At 42.8% G+C, this 22,545-nt stretch overlaps 1 protein-coding gene across 6 annotated transcripts; it reads left to right on the top strand.

The window, feature by feature from the left end:
- The first annotated feature begins 1 nt into the window (after position 1).
- homer1b (homer scaffold protein 1b) lies at positions 2–22,436 on the top strand. 6 transcript variants are annotated; one of them, XM_030416194.1, is made up of 10 exons: positions 2–131; positions 448–861; positions 6,397–6,553; positions 8,957–9,088; positions 11,235–11,327; positions 13,894–14,042; positions 18,890–19,046; positions 19,290–19,400; positions 19,484–19,564; positions 19,676–22,436. In XM_030416194.1, exons 2-10 carry the CDS (start codon positions 842–844, stop codon positions 19,865–19,867), a joined length of 1,092 nt encoding a protein of 363 aa, XP_030272054.1. In that variant the 5' UTR covers positions 2–131; positions 448–841; the 3' UTR covers positions 19,868–22,436. The 6 variants fall into 6 exon arrangements, with proteins under 6 accessions (XP_030272054.1, XP_030272052.1, XP_030272051.1 ...); XM_030416192.1 differs by having other exon boundaries at positions 30–213; positions 453–861; XM_030416191.1 differs by having other exon boundaries at positions 30–213.
- Positions 22,437–22,545: the final 109 nt, after the last annotated feature.

Raw genomic sequence — 22,545 nt, 5'->3', positions numbered from 1 at the left:
AGCTGTTTCGGGGGGCGGGGTACGCATAGGGGTCCGTGGATTGGCTCAGATCGATAAAGCACACATATAGCTCCAGCATAGAAACCGCAGGATATTTTAATCTATGTAGACGACTCCACAAAGCAGCACGGGTGAGGAGGGCATGAATGTGTCACGTAAATTAGTGGAAAAGGGCATTAATTGGTGTTGCAGAAGCACGACAGATGCTGTAGGGTAAGTCCTGGAGCCACATGAGAGATCGGCTTCATTACAGAGCTGCACTGGTAATAGTGAGTGTGTGGAATAGCTGTGAAATATCTGTAGTCTGGGCGAGAGAGTGGGGGTGTAGCATGTGAGCCTATGGTAATGAGGGAGAGAGAGAGAGAGAGAGAGAGAGAGAGAGAGACGCGGGTGGACAGTGGGATGCTGTGCGTTATCTACTGGCTAAATGAGGGTTGTCTTTCCCAGTTCAGGCAACAAGGCTTCTCCACCCTTCCAGCTCGGATCTGTAATTCACACGACACGGGGCGCCTGACGGATCTCCATTGGGCTTTTGTGCTGGATCTCCCACAGCGCTGCTGAAACTGCCGCCTCTCCATCACCGAGCCCTCAGCGCCAGAGGACGAGAAGAAGATCGTGCTTTCCCTGCCATGTGCAGAGCGACATGTATGCGTGATTACATGCGGTGACAGCGGAGGGGAATGGAGCAGTTGTCATCAAATTCCTGCAGACGCACCGACGGTGATACATTGAAGGCTGTCGTGTAGAGAGAAGACCTTCATACGCAGCAGCCAATCCGAGAGACTCGGGTTTTTTTTTTATCATCAGCGAAAAGGATCAGTGGTCAGGTGTCGGCTTTTCCATGTCAACCACAACAATGGGGTAAGTGTGATTATTAGCCCACAAGCTGACTTGCCTCCCTCCCTCCCTTCTGCATTCCCATCAGCTGCTTCACAGGGTTTGAACTTCCCCGTCATGAGAACCACATAACACAGTAATCAACCGGGTGTGTGCGTTAAAATGTATCCCACTGTCTTATGTGACGTCTTATAAATCTGACGGATAGTTCAGGTAGTGCTATCTGACGTGTGATCCGAGTGCTGACCACTTGATGTGCTGCACATGAATCCACACATTCTGAGACGTGTAGTGAGGCAACTGATGCCTCTCAGCCCTCAGAAGATGCTCAGGTAAAGTGAGAATGCACGCTAGGCCCAACATGCTGACGAACAAATGCTGGTGCAGAAGTTGCCCCATCATCAAACTTTAAGGATCAAAATAGTAGGTTAATCTGGAGTGATTCTCAAAGTGGGACTGTCTGTGGCTCCTGTGGGTTTTTTTCTTTTCTTTTTCGGATGCTCTCAACGAAATGAAGCAGAGCTTATTGCACTAGAACAACGAGAGAGTGATCAAGGATGCTGCTTTCTCTAGGTCTCTCTGTCCTACTGTTTACTCCGCACCTACATTACAGCCAGTTATGTAATTCTGACAGAAGGCACGTGTAACAAGAGCATTCCCTTCTCAAATATTCTCAAACACAGATCCGTGGTCTGTATATCCAGATCTGGGTCCTGCTCTTGAGAAGGTTTGGGAGCAGTCTATCAACAGTACAATGCCAGAAGCTGGGGAATGTCAGTAGCTACGATGACAGTTGCTGCACAAGACTCCAGTGACAGAAAGTGGCTTCCCGTCTCTATGGCAGCACATTGACCGGCTGCTACCTTACACAGCCTCAACAACAGGCACCCGTCAGTGAGATATCTGCCTGTGCACAGCATTGCTCATTTGCATGTCCCCTAACCCTGCGCTCAGCGGTCCATTTCCCCCACCAAGCCTGCCATCCATTAACAGCTGTCTCCCGCAGTTCATTGTGATTAATTGCACAGCAGGAGGTTAACAATATGGCACAGGCATGGTGTGATTTCAAGGCATCAGCCAAAACTCCTGCATTAACTATTTACAATACACTGGAGGCCTCCTAGGCGCCCACTCTGCCCTCCTACAGTGTGGGCAGCACATCATTCAGCAGTCTCCCACTCAGTTTCAGCTCTCCACTGGGCTTTGCCATACTGGTGACTAAGTTACTGTTATGCAACTGACTCAATGACTCAATTGATCTACAGTGGGATAAATTGTAAACGGTAATTCAAAGCGCTGTGCTGCATACCTTGTGTGTATCAAAGTCTGAATAGGTGCAGGTGTAGATGAGATAGAAGCGTACATAGGTGCGGATCTGTTGTCTGGCCGCCTATCTAGCAGTAACGGCGCAGACAGAGTCATATTTCACTTCCGGGCCTTGTGGCTGAATACCAAGCCACTTACACCTCTAATGATAATGGCACAGAGGATAACACTAGGGCTGGACGAGAACTGGAGATGCCTATCAACACTCTCTGGTGTGCTCTCGCTTCCTTGGGCAAATACAATCAATGCACAGATGGACTTAGTTTCTCTTCATGTCTTTGTCTTTGCTTGTTTGTGTGGGTGTGTAACCAAGAGTGTGTTTACAGGAAATTCTCAGGTCATCCAAGCTGCTGCCAGAAGATAGAGCAACAGGGAGCTCTCTCATTAATGACTTCTCTCTAGCTTAAACAAGACCTACTTTCCTTCAAGCTCCACTCTGTTGAATTAATGAAAAACTCAAGGACAACTTTAAGAGGGAGGCGGGGCGGGGGTAGAGGTAGAGGTGGCAGGGGAAAATTGAGGTCTCCTGAGATTGGACCATTTCATTACACTTCTGTTTCATTAGTTTTTTTTACAGAAAGAGGGGCAGCTGCACAGTTAAAGGGGACACAATGAAGTAGAAAATAAAACACAGCCAGGTATAAAATGATGCGTGTGTACGTGTGTGTGTGTGTGGGTGGGTGTGTGCGTGTGTGTGTGTGTAAGTTGTTGTTGGCCACACAGTGTGACTTGAAGAGTGTTCACATCTGTGCATCAAACCCCTGAAGCGCAAGATGTGCCACTGACAACACCTGTTGCCACTGCTGGAGCTGCAGAAATGTGTGTTTGCGTGTGTGTGTTCATGTGAAATGCCTGGCAGGCGTTGGTGCGGTGTTGTTCAACAATCAATACCTAGGTTAACATGTGTAGAGTTGAAGTGTGTGCCATACCTCAACATGTTTTAAAGGATATGTTAACTCTGATTATAGGATACAACAAACAGGGATGTTAAGCCATGCAGGAAGTTTTTGTCCCATATTTTACTTTTACCCTTTTTACACCATTTTTCTAGTACAAGTTATGGTAAAAAAAAAAAAAAAAAAAAAGACATATAGATATATACATATACAGACGTGACTGTAAACATTTTTCATGGGGTCTCTTTCTTTGGTAGTATGTCAATTGTGACATTCTTTCTGACAGAAGAGATGTTACTTGTAGTAAAAGAAGATCACCTCAATTGTACTGGGTTGGAGGTGGGTATCTTAATGCCTAGACAGATTAAATTAAACCTAAATACCAATAAGAGGTAAGAAAATATGTTTTTTATTTGCACATACTGTCTCGATAACAGTCCACCTGCAGTGGCACTATTTTCTGTTTTAACAAATTAACCACTATTGAGTTAAATCAGCTACCATAATGATCATTAAAATCTTGAGAATGTAGTATCTCAATTGTAAAGGTTAACTATGAAAAATGAAACATTTCAAAACTCTATTCTTTATCAAATCGGTCAGACACAGACTCATGATCTCTAATCAAGACACAAGCAGAAGCAATAATAACATACTCAGTTTTCCAGAACGCTTAATTTCATTAGCAGGTAAAAATGTGTGTTATATATTAAACTATACTGTAACAAAACAGACTGTCTGCCTTTTGCTTCTCTTGATGTGGCTCATACGCCATCCATCCATTCAGAATTATCATCATCCTCCCACAGAAGTCAGCTAAGGTCTCGGGCACACAATCTGCTCATGTGTCTGTTTGACACTTGACCGTGCTTTAACTCTCCTCACGTTTCTGAAAGTTCAGATTTTAGCAGCGCAGCCATAGTTCATGTAATTGTTTGTAAAAAACTGTGTGGCAGTTTAGAGCTTCCCACTCTCCTCATCTTCTCAGCGCATTTTCCTCACCTACATTTATCACCTCCTCCACGTCCTCCTCATCCCTCCCTCACTTTTTCTCTCACTCCATCACTCTCCCCCCCATCTCTCATTCTGCCCGCCTTCTCCCTCTCCTTTAACATTCACGTTCTATCACCTGCCCTTGTGTCATGCAGTACACTTTGCATGCTAAACACCTCGTCCTCCCCTTCCTCTTCCTCCTCTGTTTTCCCTTCCTCCACCTCCGCCTTTACCACTCATTTGAATCCCACTGAAATTAGCCCCTGGCTTACCCTCTTACTTTCCGTTTTTTTGACCCTGTACATGTTAACCCTCTTGTACTGGGGTAAGAAGCTTTTCATTACATTCACTCATGTGAATGCATTTCTTTATTGTACGGATGGAAGACAGGCAGCGTCATAAGGCTTTCCCTGCTGCTTTTGTTGCGTCCCTGTTGCTAAATCTGCGTAGCTGCCATGCAGCCTACATGCTACTGCTTGAGTTTATCGCTTGAGTGCAAGAGGATCAACTCATTCTGAATTGACCTTCATGCAATCCCATAACTGTAATTCAGTAAGGCTATAGGCTCAGACCAGAATCAGTCTAGAACACACTGTAGTGGGAGCATGTGTGATGGATCGGATGCTGTTCGTGTTATGGATCCGCCTGGTTTTGAGGAGGCAAGATGTTAGAAATGAATACGTATTTTTGTCAGAAAGCAGCTTCCGACTTTAGTCATTCCGTCATTTATTTTGCTGTCTTTTAAAAGTTTGGTTGTAGGAGTAGGTTTTGCTTTTTTTGACAACTGGTGGTGGGTGTCATTTTGGAACAAAACTCTTTGGCATCAACACTGATGTAAAATTCGAAGCACAAGAATGTTGCGGTGTTTGGTAAGAACACAATCAAGCAACGAGAAGCGCAACATTTGCCACAGCTCCATCACATTATGCAATGACAAACGTTGCCGGTTGCCAAGCGGCTATTGCACAGATCATACGGACAGGCCGTGGCTGTGTGATGTGTGCTTGGAGGGAGCTGAAATGACTCACAGTTCCGCCACTTACACTGCTGTCGATGATTATGATAATTCGCGCACAGTACTCCACAAGCAGCTTTGTGGAGGGACATTAATCATCCCAGATTCACTCTCTGACTTCCTATACTCTCCACATTCCCCATCATTCTCTTTCTGCTCCTGTCTAACTTCTCCCTCTCTTTCTCTCCCCCTGTCTCCATGTTTTTCTTTCTTTCCCAGTCTTGGCTAATCACACACAGGAGGGGTGCTGCTGCTGAATTTTAATATTCATTTATACAGCAAGCCTTTGATGTCCCCCATCACCCCCTCAGTGCAGTGTAAGCACTTCTCTATCTCCTGCTCTGCCAGCACTGCCAGCCCAGAATATCTCCCTCTGCACCCTGCGCTTTGAGTGTGTGTGTGTACTGACTGTAGATATTACCCAAGAAGCCCCAACAATGCTGGAATATATGAAGGCATTGTAAGAGCAAGCCGAGGAGTGAAGGAGAAACGGAGGAAGGGTGAAGGTGGCGCGTGACTGACAGGTTAATGGCTAGTCAAAAAACAAACAAGACTCTCATATAGTGGCTAATATTAATACGGTGGAATCCTAACCCTTGTTTGAGTGTCACATAAAGGTCAATAAGGAATTAAGTCTTCGCCCATCATGGAGTTTTGATGATCTTCTGATCCTGGCTCCCAAACGCAAATCCATACCTACACTGAGCCATACACACAGATTTGGTATTCCGTCACGTCTGTGCCCATAGTGTGTGCATGTTTATGTGTGCACATGTATCGTGAGTGTCTGTGTGGAAACTGCAGCTCTGTGGGGTGTGTCATTGGTAGTTAACCATGGCCTACTGTCTATATTTAGCCTTAAATCCTCTCCTTTCCCCCCTCCATGCTCCCCTGTGTGACCCTCACTCAGTGCTGCAGGCATTCCCATATCAGAGCACTGAGACACGCCGCTGCCTTACACAGAGAGGAAGACAGAGCGAGTTTCTGTTGAGTAGCCGCCTGCATTTAGTGCGGTGGTTTACAAGTAGAGAGACAATGTATGACGAGAAAGTGTAGACTTTGGGTCTCCGTGAGAGCTCTACTGCAGTCTGTAGGTTAAGTTACTGTGGCTTGTCTTCCATATATACAAGACAATGAACATGTGTAGCAGTCCTTTTCCAGCCTCTCTTTCTGTGGTGTAACTATGGACGATGGCCAGTTGGTATTGCGGTTGCCAGGGCGATCTGACTCCCCCGTGGGCAACAGAGGTTTCGTTGCTGGCAGTGGGTTTGGTGAGACGTTGGTACTGCGGCACAAAGAGGTTCACAACTTCTTCTTCGTCCCCTTTAGGGAGCAGCCCATCTACAGCACCCGGGCCCACGTCTTCCAAATCGATCCAAACACCAAGAAGAACTGGCTGCCTACCAGCAAGCATGCCGTCACTGTCTCCTACTTCTACGACAGTACGCGCAATGTCTACCGCATCATCAGCCTGGATGGCACCAAGGTGAGCAGCCGATTGTTATCGTTCACCTTCCACAGTCTGTTGCACATCTGCATTCATTTTGTTATTAAGAATTCAAACAGGATTTCCAGGATTTTTTTTTATGGTACTGTGATCTACCGAGTGTTAATGGTGTAAATAAACTCTACACTGGATTCTAATGTGCAAACATGTCTTAAAAGAGCTCATCGTTGCAGTCAGTCCCAAGACCAGCAGCTCACGTTTCAATGTGTGAATGCATGCAACTATATTAGTGTGTGTAACGTCTGTGTGTGTCTGTCTAGACTTTTAAGTCCACACTTTATGTCTCGGGATTTATTTGCAGAGAGGGATATATTTGCTTGGCATGGTGTAATCGAGGTAGAGGTCGGCATGACCAAAGGCAGAGCAAGTTTCTTTATAGGAACGGATCAGTCGCACACATGCACACCCCTCGCCAGTTATGGAGAAGGGAGGGGTGAGGCTAAATGAGAGAAACAGATGACAGAGTGTGTGGCAGGAGAAATAACTCCGGTGGCAAAGAGAGAAAGGTGTGAAGCCAGGAAAATGAAAAGGTGGGAAAGGTGTAGAATTGATGTAAGCAAAGAAAGTTCACATAGTGACCAACAAGTATGTCTGATGGCTAATTAGGAACCATTGCATCATACAGTACTCCAGAACACACTAGATATTTGAACACTAAATTCATCTATTGTGTAACACACACTCTCACTGACTGCTACCCTTCCCAAACCCATCATTAATTATTGATGCCAACCAGAATGTCAACCATTACACAACACTGCTAATTAATCAGTCATAAATGTGTTCTTCATTAGTGTTATTTAACAAAGGATGTTGAATTACATAAGAGGCAGCCTTCTATTTTGGCTCATGTAAATGAAAGGCTGGAGTTGTTCTATATATTTCTTCGTCAAACATTGTCAGTTAGTCCAAGTCCACTGGTTTCTACGGAAGATGTAAAGCTTTAGGAAATAGTCATGATTGTAAACTTCAGTTTTTAAAAAGGCGCATTCATTTTAGCAAACATCACTCAAACTAGGGTGAATAATGCATTTGTTGAGAAATATTTTCAGCTGCAGATAAGGTGCACTAATGAGTATAAATACTCATTAGTGCACCTTATCTGCAGCAGAAGGATTTAAGATAATCCACACTGCCCAACCTGGTTATTACAGTTCAGGCCAAAGTTCATAACTATGCAATATTGTAATTACAAAGCAATATGTCAACCAGTGCCTTGTTTTTGGACAAGACTGTCAAATTTTACTTTGGAAACAGACAATATTTGTTGGTTTTGGGTCATAGGTTTGTTGGAAGGAAAGGAATTTGTAAAATATAAAAGGAAATAAGGAAAATGTAAAATATCACCAGACCTAGCCCTTAACTTCAAACTCACAGTATTTCAGAATTGTTGTTGTTTTTTTTGTTTTTTTCATGGCCACCACCTCATTTCCAAGTTTCTCCCCATCAGTCATTTCTATCTGCCGCTCTGTCTCCACTACATGTGTGTGCATACATGTGCTCATATCTGACTGTTGCTCTGCAGGTACAGCTGATGGCGGATCGCTTAATCCTTCACCGAAGGCTTTCAAAGTCATTTTAGCAGCATTCTTTTAGCTTTACAACCATAGATTTTATTGTGATGGTGGGTTGTTACTTACTTACTGTTACTTAATACTCCCTGTTTCTCACACAATACCATTTGTTCAGATAAAGTATAGTGCTGAAAGTTATACTTTATTTATTTTCAGTAGCAAATCAGTAGCAATTAGTCTGTATATTTTTATGATTAAAAGATTAGTCATTAGTCATTTGGTCTATAAATGGTCAGAAAACTGTGTTAAATGCTCATCACAATTACCAAGAACCCCAGGTGATGCATTAATAGGGACTTTTTTGTCCAACCGCCAGTCAAAATCCAAATGATACTGTATTCAGTTAAAAGCTGGAGGCAAAGAATGTTTGACATTTTCACTTGATATATATCTGAAACAATTAGCAAAATATTTACATTTTCTATCAAGTGACACTTCTGCAGTACTGATTGGGGAGTCTGAGAGACACTCTTTCAGGTCACTAATACCAGTAGATACAAGAAATGAAAGTACATAAGGCTGAGCTTTAAATGTGGAAACTGTTTGTCCCTCATACAAAAACACAATAATGTTTCATTGACATTTGCGTCTGAAATGCGATTGTGATAATTGCAATACTAATAACTCAGACTTTCAAAAAGCAAATATTTCCTCACCCCTCTTCAGCTGATCCTCTCTTGTAAACACACACACACACACACACACACACACACACACACACACACACACACACACACGCACACAATATACACACTACAGTGATAAAGTTGATTCAATATGTATTAAATGGGTTACCTCTGTCCTGCAGGCAATAATCAACAGTACCATCAGTCCGAACATGACGTTCACAAAGACCTCACAGAAGTTTGGCCAATGGGCGGACAGTCGAGCAAACACTGTCTATGGCCTGGGATTCTCCACTGAGCATCATCTAGCCAAGGTACCACCCCCATACAAACACACACACGCACACACACACACACACACACACACACACACACACACAAACATCTACTAAACCTTTTAACATCAATCACAGGGTGGCTTCTCTTTTCTCAGCGGACAGCATTTCAACTTCATTTTGAATCTAGTTGCTATAGCTTCTCTTTGTGAAAGTAATGTATACCTGTGTGTTCAATTGTGCGTCTGTGCGTGCGAATGTGCATGCGTGCATGCGTATGTGAGTGTGGGTGAGTAGGTAGTGGCTACTCTCCTCTGCAGTTTAATTATGCTCTGTCATCAATCTCCACTGTTGGAACAGTACAAACACACACACACACACACAAACACAAACACAAACACATCCCCTGTGTCAAAGAGTCATGTATAAAGAGGCTGATAACAATACCTGACTGAATAAATGACCTCAAGGTGGTCACGTCAGGTGCTTCCTCCTGCTTCTTCAACCCCACATTTCCATGCTTTACAAATTTTACAAATGTTGCATCTTTTTTTCTATTGGTTAAGATTAATTATTTCAAGTAGTATATAACCCAATAAAAGGTTGTAGAATGTATTTTGTCATTCTGAGGGGTGCCACCTAAAGTCTGAGACAGTAACCCTGATGATGTCACCAGGGTCGTCTCAGTTTGGTATTTAGTTTGGTTTTGGTTTTGGGGAGATTTTACAAAATCTAGTTCTCAGAGGTCCCCTGACTTTCTGAAAGTCCAGCACTAAATTGCTGTAATACCCTCATAAGAAGTTAGGGTGTCAACACAGAACTTATTTGCACCACCTGACCCCTGCTTAGTGACCAGCTGAAGATGTGTCTTATTATTGGACTGTAAGATGGACAACAGTATGTGCACTCAGATGTCATCCCCAGGTAAATAAATAAGGAATCAATAATGCATAACAATTATAATAATAATAGGCTTGATTTTTATCCATCAATCCATTTTTTCACATTCTATGTGAAGATTGCCTCGTGTCACTGAAATATGTTGTTGTAGTCTTGTACGGCACATACAGTATATCATTTGTTCTCAGGTCTCTCTTGTAGAACAATTGATTTTAATGAGACTGAGATGTCATTAAATAAAGGTAAACTTGATTCAAATTTCAGTTCATTGTCAAGCTTTGTATGTCACAAACAAGACGGAATAAAACAATAACAAAAAATATATATTTTGGTGCTAAAAAACTTCTTCAGCTTTGCCACCTTCTCAGTGAATGTATAGAATTGTCGGTTTAACTGATTTACAGTGTCTGGGGCATTTCAATATGCAGTTTTAACAGACACCTACCAGCCAATTAGAAGTATTTTCTGTCGTTTAAAGTTGAAGTAATCCGATTTACTTCTCAAATGACTGTTCCACCACCCCTGTAGCACTTAGACTGAGAACTCCTGCATTGAGATCACTGTACCAGAACTATAGTATTGCACTCAAGTGAAATGATATTGAGTTATTTGTGTCTGCCTCTAATGGCAGACACAAGAAGGCTCCAGCAGAGTTGTCAATTTGATTTCCTCACCACTCAGCCCTCCGTTGCTGTAAATTACTCTGCAACACTGTGGGAGCAGTGTCGGCGATGAACCACACCCTAAAGGGACATTGGGGATATGCGCTTCCGTGTATCTGTGTTTATATTTGCTCAAAGCCCCTCAGCTGAGCTCACCTTACTGCTTCAGGCTGGCTGCATGTATCTTTACTCTCGACTAAAATAACCCCAGAGATCCACTTCAGCTGCTGACAACTTCTGATTAAAGGCAGAAAACACAACGAGGAAAACACGCAGTCACAGTCCTCATCGCTGTGTATGTTTGTGTGTGTGTGCATATATACAGGTTACAAAAAGTGACCTAGTTAGCTCATGTTTCTGCTGAAGCATTGTGGGTGAGGGCCTTCTTTTCTAAGTTCAACTGTGGGTTGTTATTGGCAACAGCTTTCCCCTATCCTTGCCCTGGCTTCACCGTTGACCTATTAAACACTGTTCTGTGTGTGTGTGTGTGTGTGTGTGTGTGTGTGTGTGTGTGTGTGTGTGTGTGTGTGTGTGTGTCCATGCACATATGGCTTTACTGATCAGATTAAACCACATTATCGTATGAATTACAGCCCATGCTGATGTCTGTCCTCTGTGTCCAGTTCGCAGAGAAATTTGCGGAGTATAAAGAAGCAGCACGGCTTGCTAAAGAGAAGAGTCAAGAAAAGATGGAGATGGCCACGTCTCCCTCTCAGGTACGTTAACACTCAACCTACTCACCACCTCACATCACAGTCTACCAGAGTGTGATTTTTGATTTTTCCCTTCAGTGATATTGAGTTTGACTGATTACCACAGGAGGCATAGGGGCATGTTCATAAAACGAAAAGATGACAGAAAATAGTTACAAATATATGTTTTAAGTAGAGAATGTTTCCGAAATGTTCCTAGCATATAACTGCGCTGGCTGTATAGTAGAAAGACACAAATATTCTTGAAATTGGTGATTCATGACTGAAGAAAAGAAAGAAAAAGGGTCCCCTTAAGCTCAAAAGGGAGTAAACAAACAACAACCGCAATACACTGCTCTGCACTGGACCAATAAACACTCAGGCTGATGGGTGTAGTACTGTGAATTGGGCGCTGCTGGGTTTAGTAAGGTTTCCAGTCATTGGCGCCCTCATGGCATGGTCCCTTCAGTGGGTCACAAGATAAATATAAAATGTAAAAGTAATCAGTATATCTGTAAAAATAAATGTGGTAAAAACATATGTATTTTTTTTTTTTTCTGAAATGTATCGGAATTTCTATAAGAATTTATTAAGTACAAGTCAAAATAGATTAGGAATACAGCCCTTACATAATATACATCAATATGGTACACTTTCACTGTATGTATCCACCCGATACATTAAAGGAAATGGACAAAAGCTGTCTGTGAACCCACCATAAATTAGAGAACATAATTAGCCTGTATGTGAAGTATTTGTTTGTGTGGGGTAACTAATAACATAGTGTTTTAGGGCATGTGTAACTGTGTCTGAGAGAAAATTAGCTTGTTTCAGAGGAGAATCCCAAGAGAACTCTGTTCTTTAATCTAAAGGCTGTTAACAGGCTTCATGTCCTCATCCGTTCATTATGGATGCGAGAGGAGCAGCCCCCTGCAGTACTGTGGTCTATTACTTGTACTATTAACGCTGTGGCCCACATGGGCTGAAATGCTACAGTACCTTTGCTACAGTGCCTCCCGTGAGAGAATGTTTTTAATGAAGCCAAGTGGACAGCTTCCCTCTCATCGGGGGTTGAAGGCTGCATGTGCTCTGGCCACCGACACACTGTGGCGGTGAAAGTGGCGTTAACAGTCGAGGCTGCAGCGTTCCTGCTACAAGCCTGCAGTGGTCCACTGAAGCTGTCTGCTCTGTTTCACTACTGATCGTCACATTCACCCACATGCCTTCTGGCTTTCTTTCTAACCTACGGATCCTCTCATTGCTCTCCTCTAAGGGAACTAGAAAACACAGATTATTCTGCTTCCACCGCTAAATGCTATATGCTGGTCCCCATTGGCCAGACCCCAGTGGAGGTGCACCATGAAACATTTAAACGGTATACTAATTCAAATGGAGTGCAAAATTTAACCCCCGCCATAATCTTCCTCTTATCTCTCACTTCCTTCCTGTCCATGAGAGACGTACAGTCAGTGTCATTGTGCTACTGTATAGTACCCAGACCCTGAGTCTTAATAGCTTTGTTTTATGTGTGTGCAGCAGCTAAATGATTTGTCTCTTTGTTTCATTCTGTGGTTATATGGGATATAAAGATAAGCAATCATCTGTAATTCTGCAATTTCCCAGAGCTATGCTAAATGATTTACTAGCCTTTAGGCATGTGGAACTGCTCACTAAGACGCTCAAATTTGTAGCACCATAAGCAGGAGCTTTGTGAGTGTGAGAGAAGGCATCTACAGCCCCTCCGAAAACATGCAAACACACCTCTATCGTTTCTCGTGTTTGCTCCTTACAGGGGAAGAATGATCCAATTTAATGTATGAGATTCTTATTTTTGTTTTGTTACCTTCTCAGGTAATAGTAGTTTGATGAGATCACTCAAGTTTATGATTGTACATTCCAAATATGATGAATGATTAGTGAAGTAAACATTTGACACAATAAAAACAATTTTGCCAATTATCTAATTGTTTAATTATTTAAGTCATTTTCAAGGGAAAATATTCCAAACTTTAACTGGTTCCTGCTTTTCTAAGATTCGCTGTCAGTCTTTTTTTTGTCACTGTAAATGAATTATCATTGGGTTTTGGACTGTTTATCTGATAAACCAAGAAATTTGAAAACATCATCTTGGGCTCTGGTGCTGGAGTTTTATAGGCTAAACAATTAATTGAGTAATCCTGTATATTTCAGCTATGGCGTCTATCTTTGCTCAATCTAAATACAACCCAGTCCTTCTCTATTTCATCTAAACAAATCACGGTTTCTACTTTTGGAAATGTAAAATGCACCATTTCTTTGAAGCCTAAGGCTGTTTCTCTGGAAGCAACCAGGCACCTAGGGAACTAAAACGTCTCACATGTTAAAGCTGTTGTGAACATACTATGAGTTTAATCATTTCTATTTTAAATTAGTTGCTTAATAATCACATAGATATTTATCAGGAAATATAACGAATGTCTAAATTTGACTTGTTAGGTTTTGAGCTTTCAAAATTAAACAGTTGTTTCTTGCCTTATAATCACAACTGATTGAGTGATTATTTGATGTCTTTTGTGGCAGTAACAGCTGAACAACTTTGTTTCACATTTAGGAGTCTCCAGGAGGCGAGCTCTCGTCACCTCTGACCCCGGTGACTCCGCCCATGGAAAACATCAACGGCACAGATGAAATCTGTGACACGACTCCAAATTCAGACGCCCTTCCAGGGCCAGCGCAGAACGCACTGGCCTTTGCACACAGGTACATCCAGCATCCATCATGATATGTTCACTGTCCTCTGTTGACATGTTTACTACAGATGTTACTGCACTCAGACAAACATATTACACACGAACAATGCAAACATAGATGAATTTTTGTTAATGTTTTTCTGAAGCAGAGATATATACCTCTCTTTTCTATATCTTTGTTTTTGTCTACGTGCACCTAATTATATACGTTGCATGTCAGCATGGTAGTGAACTCCCTCTATTCACTGCTGCTCTCTCGTGTTTTTCCTCTCTAGGGAGCAGTATAAGACTTGTCGGGTCTGCTCTTTCTGATAGGGATGTCATTCAGTCCTGACTACTGCGACATCATAACTACGCAAAACAAAATAAATGTTCAGGCACAAACTTCTGAAAAATAAGAGCCTGAATGCAGGTCAGCAACAGGGAGGGTCCTCTTTACAAAACCTGACGCCTGTTTTTTAAGTGCTAACAAATGAGGTAACAACAGCGTGCCATCGCTCCGGTCAGGAGAAATATGGGTGCAATGAATTATATCGGTGACATTCTTACTCACACACTTCACTTGGACCAGCAAAAGATGCTATTTTAAGTGTTTCTCAGGAATGACGAATCATTCAAGTACATTTGTTGTCCATTCTGAGCATGCTTGGTATTCTTTACTCACGTATATTTATAGTCTTATGTTTGCCTACTGCGATGCAATAATATCTCTATGCATGCACCAGTACTGTTGTATACATTCCTGCTGTCTTTGTGTCCTGTTAGCGGACTTCAAACTGAAATTGATAATGCATTTTTCCCTGTGATTGTCAGTACTGTTTCATATACAGTAGATTGTGTAAGATAAAGAGGTCAACGTGCCATGTAAATATGTTTGATTTGTATAATGGCTCTCTGAAGAGGTGTGGCTGAGAGGTTCATCACCAAAAAAGGTGGCGACGGAGCATTTATGTAAGGCTTATATAACATACTGTGGGTAGTGGGAGGCAGAGAAAGAGCAGGACAGATAGACACACAGAGTGTATGTGCGTGTGTGTGTGCGTCTGTTGCGGGTGTGTTTCAGAAGAGAGAGGTGCATTGTGTAAAGTCTGTACATGAGTCACTGCTACCTAAACTGCCACCAACTGCACACACACTCACTACAATAAATAAACAGAACGGGAGGGTTTGATCAGTTTGAGTCAATTGAGTGAGTGAAGTGTTTTTTTCCCAGGAGAGGAAATGTTCCCATCTACTGTCACCTGTAGTCAACTGTACACAGGTCTTTTCATTTGTGAACTCTCTGTAATCTTGTGTTACTCGTTCAATTATTTCTCTGGCTGAGATTCTTATAAATTAAAGATATCAATCAATCGATTTATGTATGATCATTCTTTTCTGCTTAACTTTGGATGTCTGAGAGGAGACTCAAACATTTTTCGATATCAAAGGGTCATTGTGGAGATCATAGGAGGACAGAGGTATTTGTTCTATTAGTGTGCTAAGATCTTTAAAGGTGTGAACATGCCCGAGCGCAAATGCTTAGAAATCCCTACTGCTTCATCATGAACTCTGTAGGGCTGCACAGATCTGAGTGTGTAGCGAGAGCGGGGTGTAGAGAGGACACCCACTGCCTGCTGCAGCATTGCTGCCGATGTGTCTATTAATGCTGCATGCGTGGGAGACAGGGTCGACTCTCAGCATTCGCGATGGCAACCACGGACGTAACAAGCAACCTCAGTCTCACATTTTCTCAGAGGCATATGCAGAAAGGGCAGATGCTACTGTCCAGATATTTTACCAAAAAAGCGCACCCCCTTTCTATCTTTTCTCTCTATAATTCTTCCTGTTTGATACCGACCGTGTTCATTCTCTCACAAGTCTGACACCTTTTACAGCAGCTCCATCAGCCTCTCGTGCGACTCAAACTGCAGTTAAAATGTAATTTTCTGTTCATTTTTGTAATGGCGCGAAAGCTTGTAATTGATTTAATAGCCAAAAAGAAAATAGTGCGATATATTTTGTTTCCTTACGTGATAATATTTAATGAGACCTCTACGACGGTCCTGGTTAGTCTCTCTGCCATGTCTGGATTTAGATGGTGATATCATATACACGAACACTGCTGCTTAGCTGGGCTGTGTGGGCAGGTATGTGTGGGTGCAGGGGGCGCATAAAGACAGGAGGATGAGCTGTGTGCAGGGATATGAGAGAGTTTTTTAGATTGAGGGATGTAGGCGTGTTTGGCAGGTCTGCAGTGGAGTCGTTTTTGAATGGTTTTTCTGAATATTAGAAGACCTTTTGTTGGGGACTGCCTCGGCTGCATGTGAATGGTCTTCTGGTGTTGGAGAATGTAGGCGTGTGTCAGCGGGTTGGTGGTAGGCTTGTGCGAACGGAGACGGTGCCGATGTCATACGTCAGGGTGCCACGAGCGCCTCCGTTCCTCCAGTGCTGCCATGGCAACTGCCCAGGCTCCCTGCTTCTTTAAGTGCTCTGTGAGAATGAAGGACCTACCTGAGAGTGTTCAGCGTTCAGGACGCAGCAGAAAACACACGAAGGCTGTTGAAAACCGTCAGTGTCCCACAAGTTTTTGTTTTGTGTTTGGTATCTGTATCGAGCCTACGAGGATAATTATGCTTAACATTGTGAAGTAGTAAAACAACAAAAAAGAGAGTTGATGTTTTATTCAAGAGTCAGTGTAATGGCAGCAGGTACAAAAATATACAGAAGAACACAAAAACATTCAGAAATGAATCCAGAATACATCAAATTAATTTAAAACCAGTTAAAAATAAAATGCAATAAAGAATGAATTTGATACCGCACAGAATCTGTTCTTGTGATGTCTCTTGTCATGACATATTCAGTTCTCGGTGGCAGAATATTGTTCACAAGAAACTTTAACACAAATGCAATTTTTTGTGACAGATAGAGAATGAAAAATGTATTTTAATCAAATATATTACATGTATTCACAGTTTCAAGCTGATACACACATCTTTCCTTATTCAGTTCAACATCACAATTGGCCTAGTCTTACATAATGATCAGCAGCTGAAAATTATAAAAAGCTGATAAAATCATGAAATAATCAGTCAAATCAATAAAAGACATTCATATTATGTACATAATAACATCATCATTACAAACAGTTCAGTGATACAGCAGCAGCTAACTTACCCTCCATGTGTCTCACACACCTTTAGCCCCTCTCTTCTTTCTTCGGCCAGAATTGTGCTCGACTGCCCTCCTGAAACCTTTCAGCCAGGGTGATTTAATGAAGATGAACACCAGTGTGAAAACATCTTGCACTCTTTTCCCTCCTCTAATTCTCCCTCCATCGCTCTCCCATGCTTTCTCCGTCTGTCTCCATCTTCACATCTTGACGTCTCGCTTGCTCTCCTGCTCTCCGAGCTGGTGTGTGGGGTTTATACATTGGCGGGGCTGCGTGCTTTGGTGACAGCATCGCTCCTTGTGTGTCTGTCTGTGTGTGTATGGGAGTGAGCGGTTGTGTGTCAGTTGATATGTGCATGTGTAGGATGAAGTGTCGTCTCCCTCCTATGCGTCACACACGCAGACACACTTGCACTCACAGAGGGGGTGGCTGTTGTGTAAGAACTGAAGGCACCGTGGGAGTCATGAGTGAATTAGATCCGGGCATTTCTTTCTTTTACTCTTCGCAGAGTGGGTGTTATGGCATAGTGGAGTACTGCTGCAGTGTGTGAGCATATACTTTATATGTGTGTGTGTGTGTGTCAGTGAGGGGGCAGAACAAAACTGAATACAACATTGTAATGGGTCATGCACAGCCCCTCTTCACTCCTTGAGAGAGCTAAGCTCCTTTTTTTCTGTTTTTCCTGCGCTGTGAGGAATTACTGTGAAGTATGTGGGAGTTGGAGCTCCTTTTCAAAGGAACTTGACTCGATGTCGGTACTCAACACCGTTCAGGTCTCTCATACATTCGGTTGCCCTAGTCATACATTATGTGAGAGACAGGGAGTGAGCATTACGTAAATGAATGCCTGCAGAGCCCAGATCTAACAGGGGAGATGCACAGCAGAACACATTTCCCCTCCAGAAAGTTGAGTGTATGTACACATATCTAATATTACACTTCAACTCTGAACTATCGACCACCCGGCCCATATGCAAGTATTTTTTCCCACCAGCACTTTTCTCCCACACATGCCCCTCAATCATAAATTTCAATCACATTCAATCTCTTCTCCCTTATCTCTCATCTCATCTTCTCGTCTGTGAGTAGCTGGACCAGATTAGGCTCCAGCCAGTCTGAGGATATAATCTCAGATTACAGCTCATGCGGCAGACAGCTGCTTTCACAGCTACTGGCCAGAAAGTGCCGACCTCCGGCTTGAGTGCCTGCTGCAACCTTTGTCAGACTTCAGTACTGGAGCAAAGGTGGATGGATGGATGCATGGCTGAATTGGGTTTACTGGGCAAAGGCACAGCGGTGTAAGGGGCCGTGGGGCCCTGGGATTTGCCTGCACATTGTCAATCCAAGAGAGGCAAATACACAATAGCACTTGTAATGAAAACAAAGAAAATGAAAATGACCTCTGAGACTCAAAAGGGCCACAAATAGATTTTAAACAACTACAAAGAAACTCAAAACCACCACAAAGAAGACCAGTAAGGGCAACGATTCAACATTACCACAAAACAACCAAAAGTAGACTAATAGATTCATAAATGGATGGATGGATGGACCCTTACCATATAAACAACAACTTCACACTGATTGATTGATTGATGCTTTTTCAGACATCTTTAATCAGATACACGCATCAAAACATGAGCACTTATTTTATGTCCCTGTTTGTGGTGCTCTGACAGTCTGTTCATACCTGTGTTCTGCAGCCCCGCCATGACAAAACACTGGGAGGCTGAGCTGGAGGCACTAAAGGGGAACAATGCCAAGCTAACAGCAGCTCTGCTGGAGTCCACAGCCAACGTCAAACAGTGGAAACAACAACTGGCTGCCTACCAGGAGGAGGCCGAGAGACTACACAAGAGGGTGAGGGATGGGACACAGGAATGCTTGTTTTCGTGTGTGATTCATTCAAATCAAACAGGTGTGATCATTTGGAAGGGATGGTGTGAAGTGAAGATGAGAGGATGGAAGAAAAACAGAGAGGAGACATGCACTTTGTCACGAGGGAGAGAAAGGAGGGGGTAGTTTGGAGATGAAACACAGGATTCTGTTGTGCCAGTCACTCCCTGTGGATCTAAATCTCGATCAATCATATTGTCCTTTTAGGTGACAGAGCTCGAGTGCCAGAGCAACCAAACCCCGGTGATCAAATCCCAGAAGACTGAACTCAACCAAACCATAGAGGAACTGGAGACTACACTAAGGGATAAAGAAGAGGTTTGTGTGCTTTGCTGAAATGTAATGGCTCGTGCAACATCACCCTAGATTCTTGCCATAATAATCAGTTTTTTTTCCCCCAGGAAATGGAAAAGTTGAAAGAAGAACTGGAAAACATGAATGACTTGATGGAGCAGAAAGACACCCTTACTCAGAAACTTGAGGTGAATGATGAGGGCTGTGATTATTCTCCAAAGTGCTGGTGCACATGTTATCATTATTTACCTCCTAATATCGCGATCCTGCCAACAATGTGTCTGTCTCTCCTTCTCCAGGAGACGGAGCTGCGTGGACGGGTGCTGGAGGAGCAGCTGGCGGGGGCTGAGCAGCGGCTGGAGGAGAACCAAGAGGAGCAGGAGAACTTCAGGAAGAGCCTGCGAACGCTACTGGAGCTGCTAGACGGCAAGATCTTTGAGCTGACGGAGCTCAGAGACACCTTGGCTCGGCTCATTGAGGAGGCCAGCTAGAGACGGAGCTGCCCAATCTTCACAGACAGAACCATATGATAATTTACACCTTGACACCCCAAACTCACCCACATTTATTCTCTCCACAACACTCCCTAATTTCCTCCTACAACCCACACACATTCAAACTGAGACACTACACTGCCCCGATTATGATTTTGCTCCAAAAGGGCAGCTAACTCCCCATTTATACCTGGCAGGCATCAGGCTCCAACCAACCGCAGGAACTCCTGTAGTTCAAAACAACACAGGGACTACCTCATCTTGCCTCCTGATTGGCTGGTGTAGGCGTAACCTCGGTTGAATTGATATCTCCAGTTGTAGAGACTCCTGTCATGGCACATTGCAACTGCCCCCCCCCCCCCAAAAAAACCCACCCACCCACGCACTCACAAAGAGTTAACTTGAGAACTGTGCCTCAGTGCCATCTGCTGTTTTACTGGGAGAGCTGCAGCACAGCTTGCAGCATCACAACATCACACACACACACACACACCCTTTTATTCCTTTCTAAACTGCCCCCCCCCCCCCCCCAAGGGGAATGTTGAAAGTCATGTGGAAATAATTGCTGTTAAGACTCAGAGAACTGCGCCAAAGCTGCCAAATCCCCCCAAAATATTCTCCTCTAACTAGCAGATGCTTTGATCCAAAGTGACTTACTGTACAGAGAAGTGCTGCATAGAGGAACAGAGTTCCATGTTTGAGCTCGGGCTGCCAGAGGAGTGTCGCTGGAAACAGAGAATTAAAGGACGGCTCTCGAAAAACATCAACGCTGCTCCCCAGCCTGGACACACAGGGCTGCTGGGAAATGAAGTTTGCTTCAATGAATGACTGCAATGTATCCACAGCTTATATAAAATCCTACATGCTAGATGAGTATTGAATCTTCCTGAGGCATTGGTCATGCCACACAGAAATTTTAAGAGGGCACGTGCCCATGTTAGATATGACATGAGACTTCCTGTATCCAGACTGCCTCCACCGTCACAGACAACTGACCTGTCTTCCTGCCAAACTCAGTGTGGAGTGTGTTCCCCAACAAGGCCTGACCTTCGACATAGTGTGTGCCTTCAAAGCACATAAACGTGGACACATGTTTGTATATAATATGTGTGTTTGTTCTGTGCTGTGACAGAAAGACCCTGTATTTTGGACATCAAGGCCTACACACAAACACACACGCATACACACACGCATACACACACACTGAGCAATACCAGACAGGCTCTATACGACACCTCTATCTTACTCTATCAGGTACTCTACTCAGTGGACTCATGCAGATAGGTCAAATGCAACTCAGCTGATCCCCCCGTCCGACAGAAAGTATACTACTGTTGACCGCTAACCTGTGTGGCAGCCCTGTCAGGACGAAGTAGTGCATCGTGAAGGGCTTATAGAGTGTCATCTACGTGTTCGTAAAATCTCCACCCTCAGTGAAGCTGGCCACAGATTTTCACTCCTCACGGGTGAACATAGAACTGTACTCAGTTTCTAACCTTTTTTACACAGGATATAACACTGATGATATAATAATAGAACTGTATAAGACAACTTTCTACTCATGACAGCATTGTAAATGAATGGATGGATAACTCGAATGCAGTTACACCCTGCAGTGGCTTATTGTTGTGTATTAACCCACCGAAAAAGTACTGCATAGTTATTATAGAGTATCGAGTCTGCAGGTAAACAATGAAGACCTCTTCAATATATATTCAAAATGCGTAACAACACAATGTTAACGCATGGTGTCAAACATCCTATACCAAAACATGCACTTATAAAGCAGCTCCTGTACCGGTAAAGTCCCAAACTGCGTCTTAAAATCTCTTCCTTTGAAAACCACTGAATTTTTGAAAAAGCTACAGTGTCACATGAAATGCTGCTGATCTTACCTTTTAATTGAGCACCCTGTTTGCACTGTGTTATAACACTGTTGTAACTATATTATACATCGAGAGATTTTCATTAAATACTGGCACTGCATAATTCTGTACTTAAAATATTGTAGCTAGTTACACAGGTTAATACACTGGAATAAGACCTATGATAAGGGAAAAGTTACCCATTTCTTTTCTTTCTGGTTTATCTTTGACAGTCGAATGACAGAGATGGAATACCTTGATATTAATGCTATTGTTAATGAATGCCTTTGTACAGTAGTGGATAAGAAGCTTTTCATTCTCCTGTTTTGTAACTTATGGTATTTAAATGTAGGTATTATTATTGTATTTAGAGGTATGAGAAGACTGGCAATATTTTTGACTATTTAAAGTAATTTTGAACTCCTGATATTAAAGAGGTACCTCAGGCAAATGATGTTCATAGATTGGTGAGACTTGTGTGTGTGCAGGTTTGAAGGATTTACCAAATTCTGGTGAAAAAAAAAAAAAAAAAGAAAAGAAAAAAGAGAGAGAGATCAGGAGACACACGTGTTGGTGCTTCAGCCAAACTAAATTCTTTGTTGAATTCAAACAAAGACAGCAGCCCCTCCAGGCTGAGAACACACCTCTGTGAACTGAGAAATGCTATGTTTTATATTCAAATACAGTGACCGCAAAATTCAGTGTGTGCAAATTTATTTTTTTCTGTTTCATTCTTCTTTGTTTTTTTTTGTTTTTTTTAAAACAGATAATTAACTAAATCATTCAACAAAGAAACAGGCAATCGCAGAG

The sequence above is a fragment of the Sparus aurata genome, chromosome 5 (assembly GCF_900880675.1).
Source record: "Sparus aurata chromosome 5, fSpaAur1.1, whole genome shotgun sequence".
Lineage (NCBI taxonomy): Eukaryota > Metazoa > Chordata > Actinopteri > Spariformes > Sparidae > Sparus > Sparus aurata.
This window is presented reverse-complemented; position numbering and strand designations above follow the sequence as displayed.

Coding starts and splice junctions, on each gene's coding strand:
- homer1b (XM_030416190.1), top strand. CDS start 6,251: ATGGACGATGGCCAGTTGGTATTGCGGTTGCCAGGGCGATCTGACTCC. Junction 9,089..11,234: donor CTGAGCATCATCTAGCCAAG/GTACCACCCCCA, acceptor CTCTGTGTCCAG/TTCGCAGAGAAATTTGCGGA. Junction 11,328..13,893: donor TGGCCACGTCTCCCTCTCAG/GTACGTTAACAC, acceptor TTTCACATTTAG/GAGTCTCCAGGAGGCGAGCT.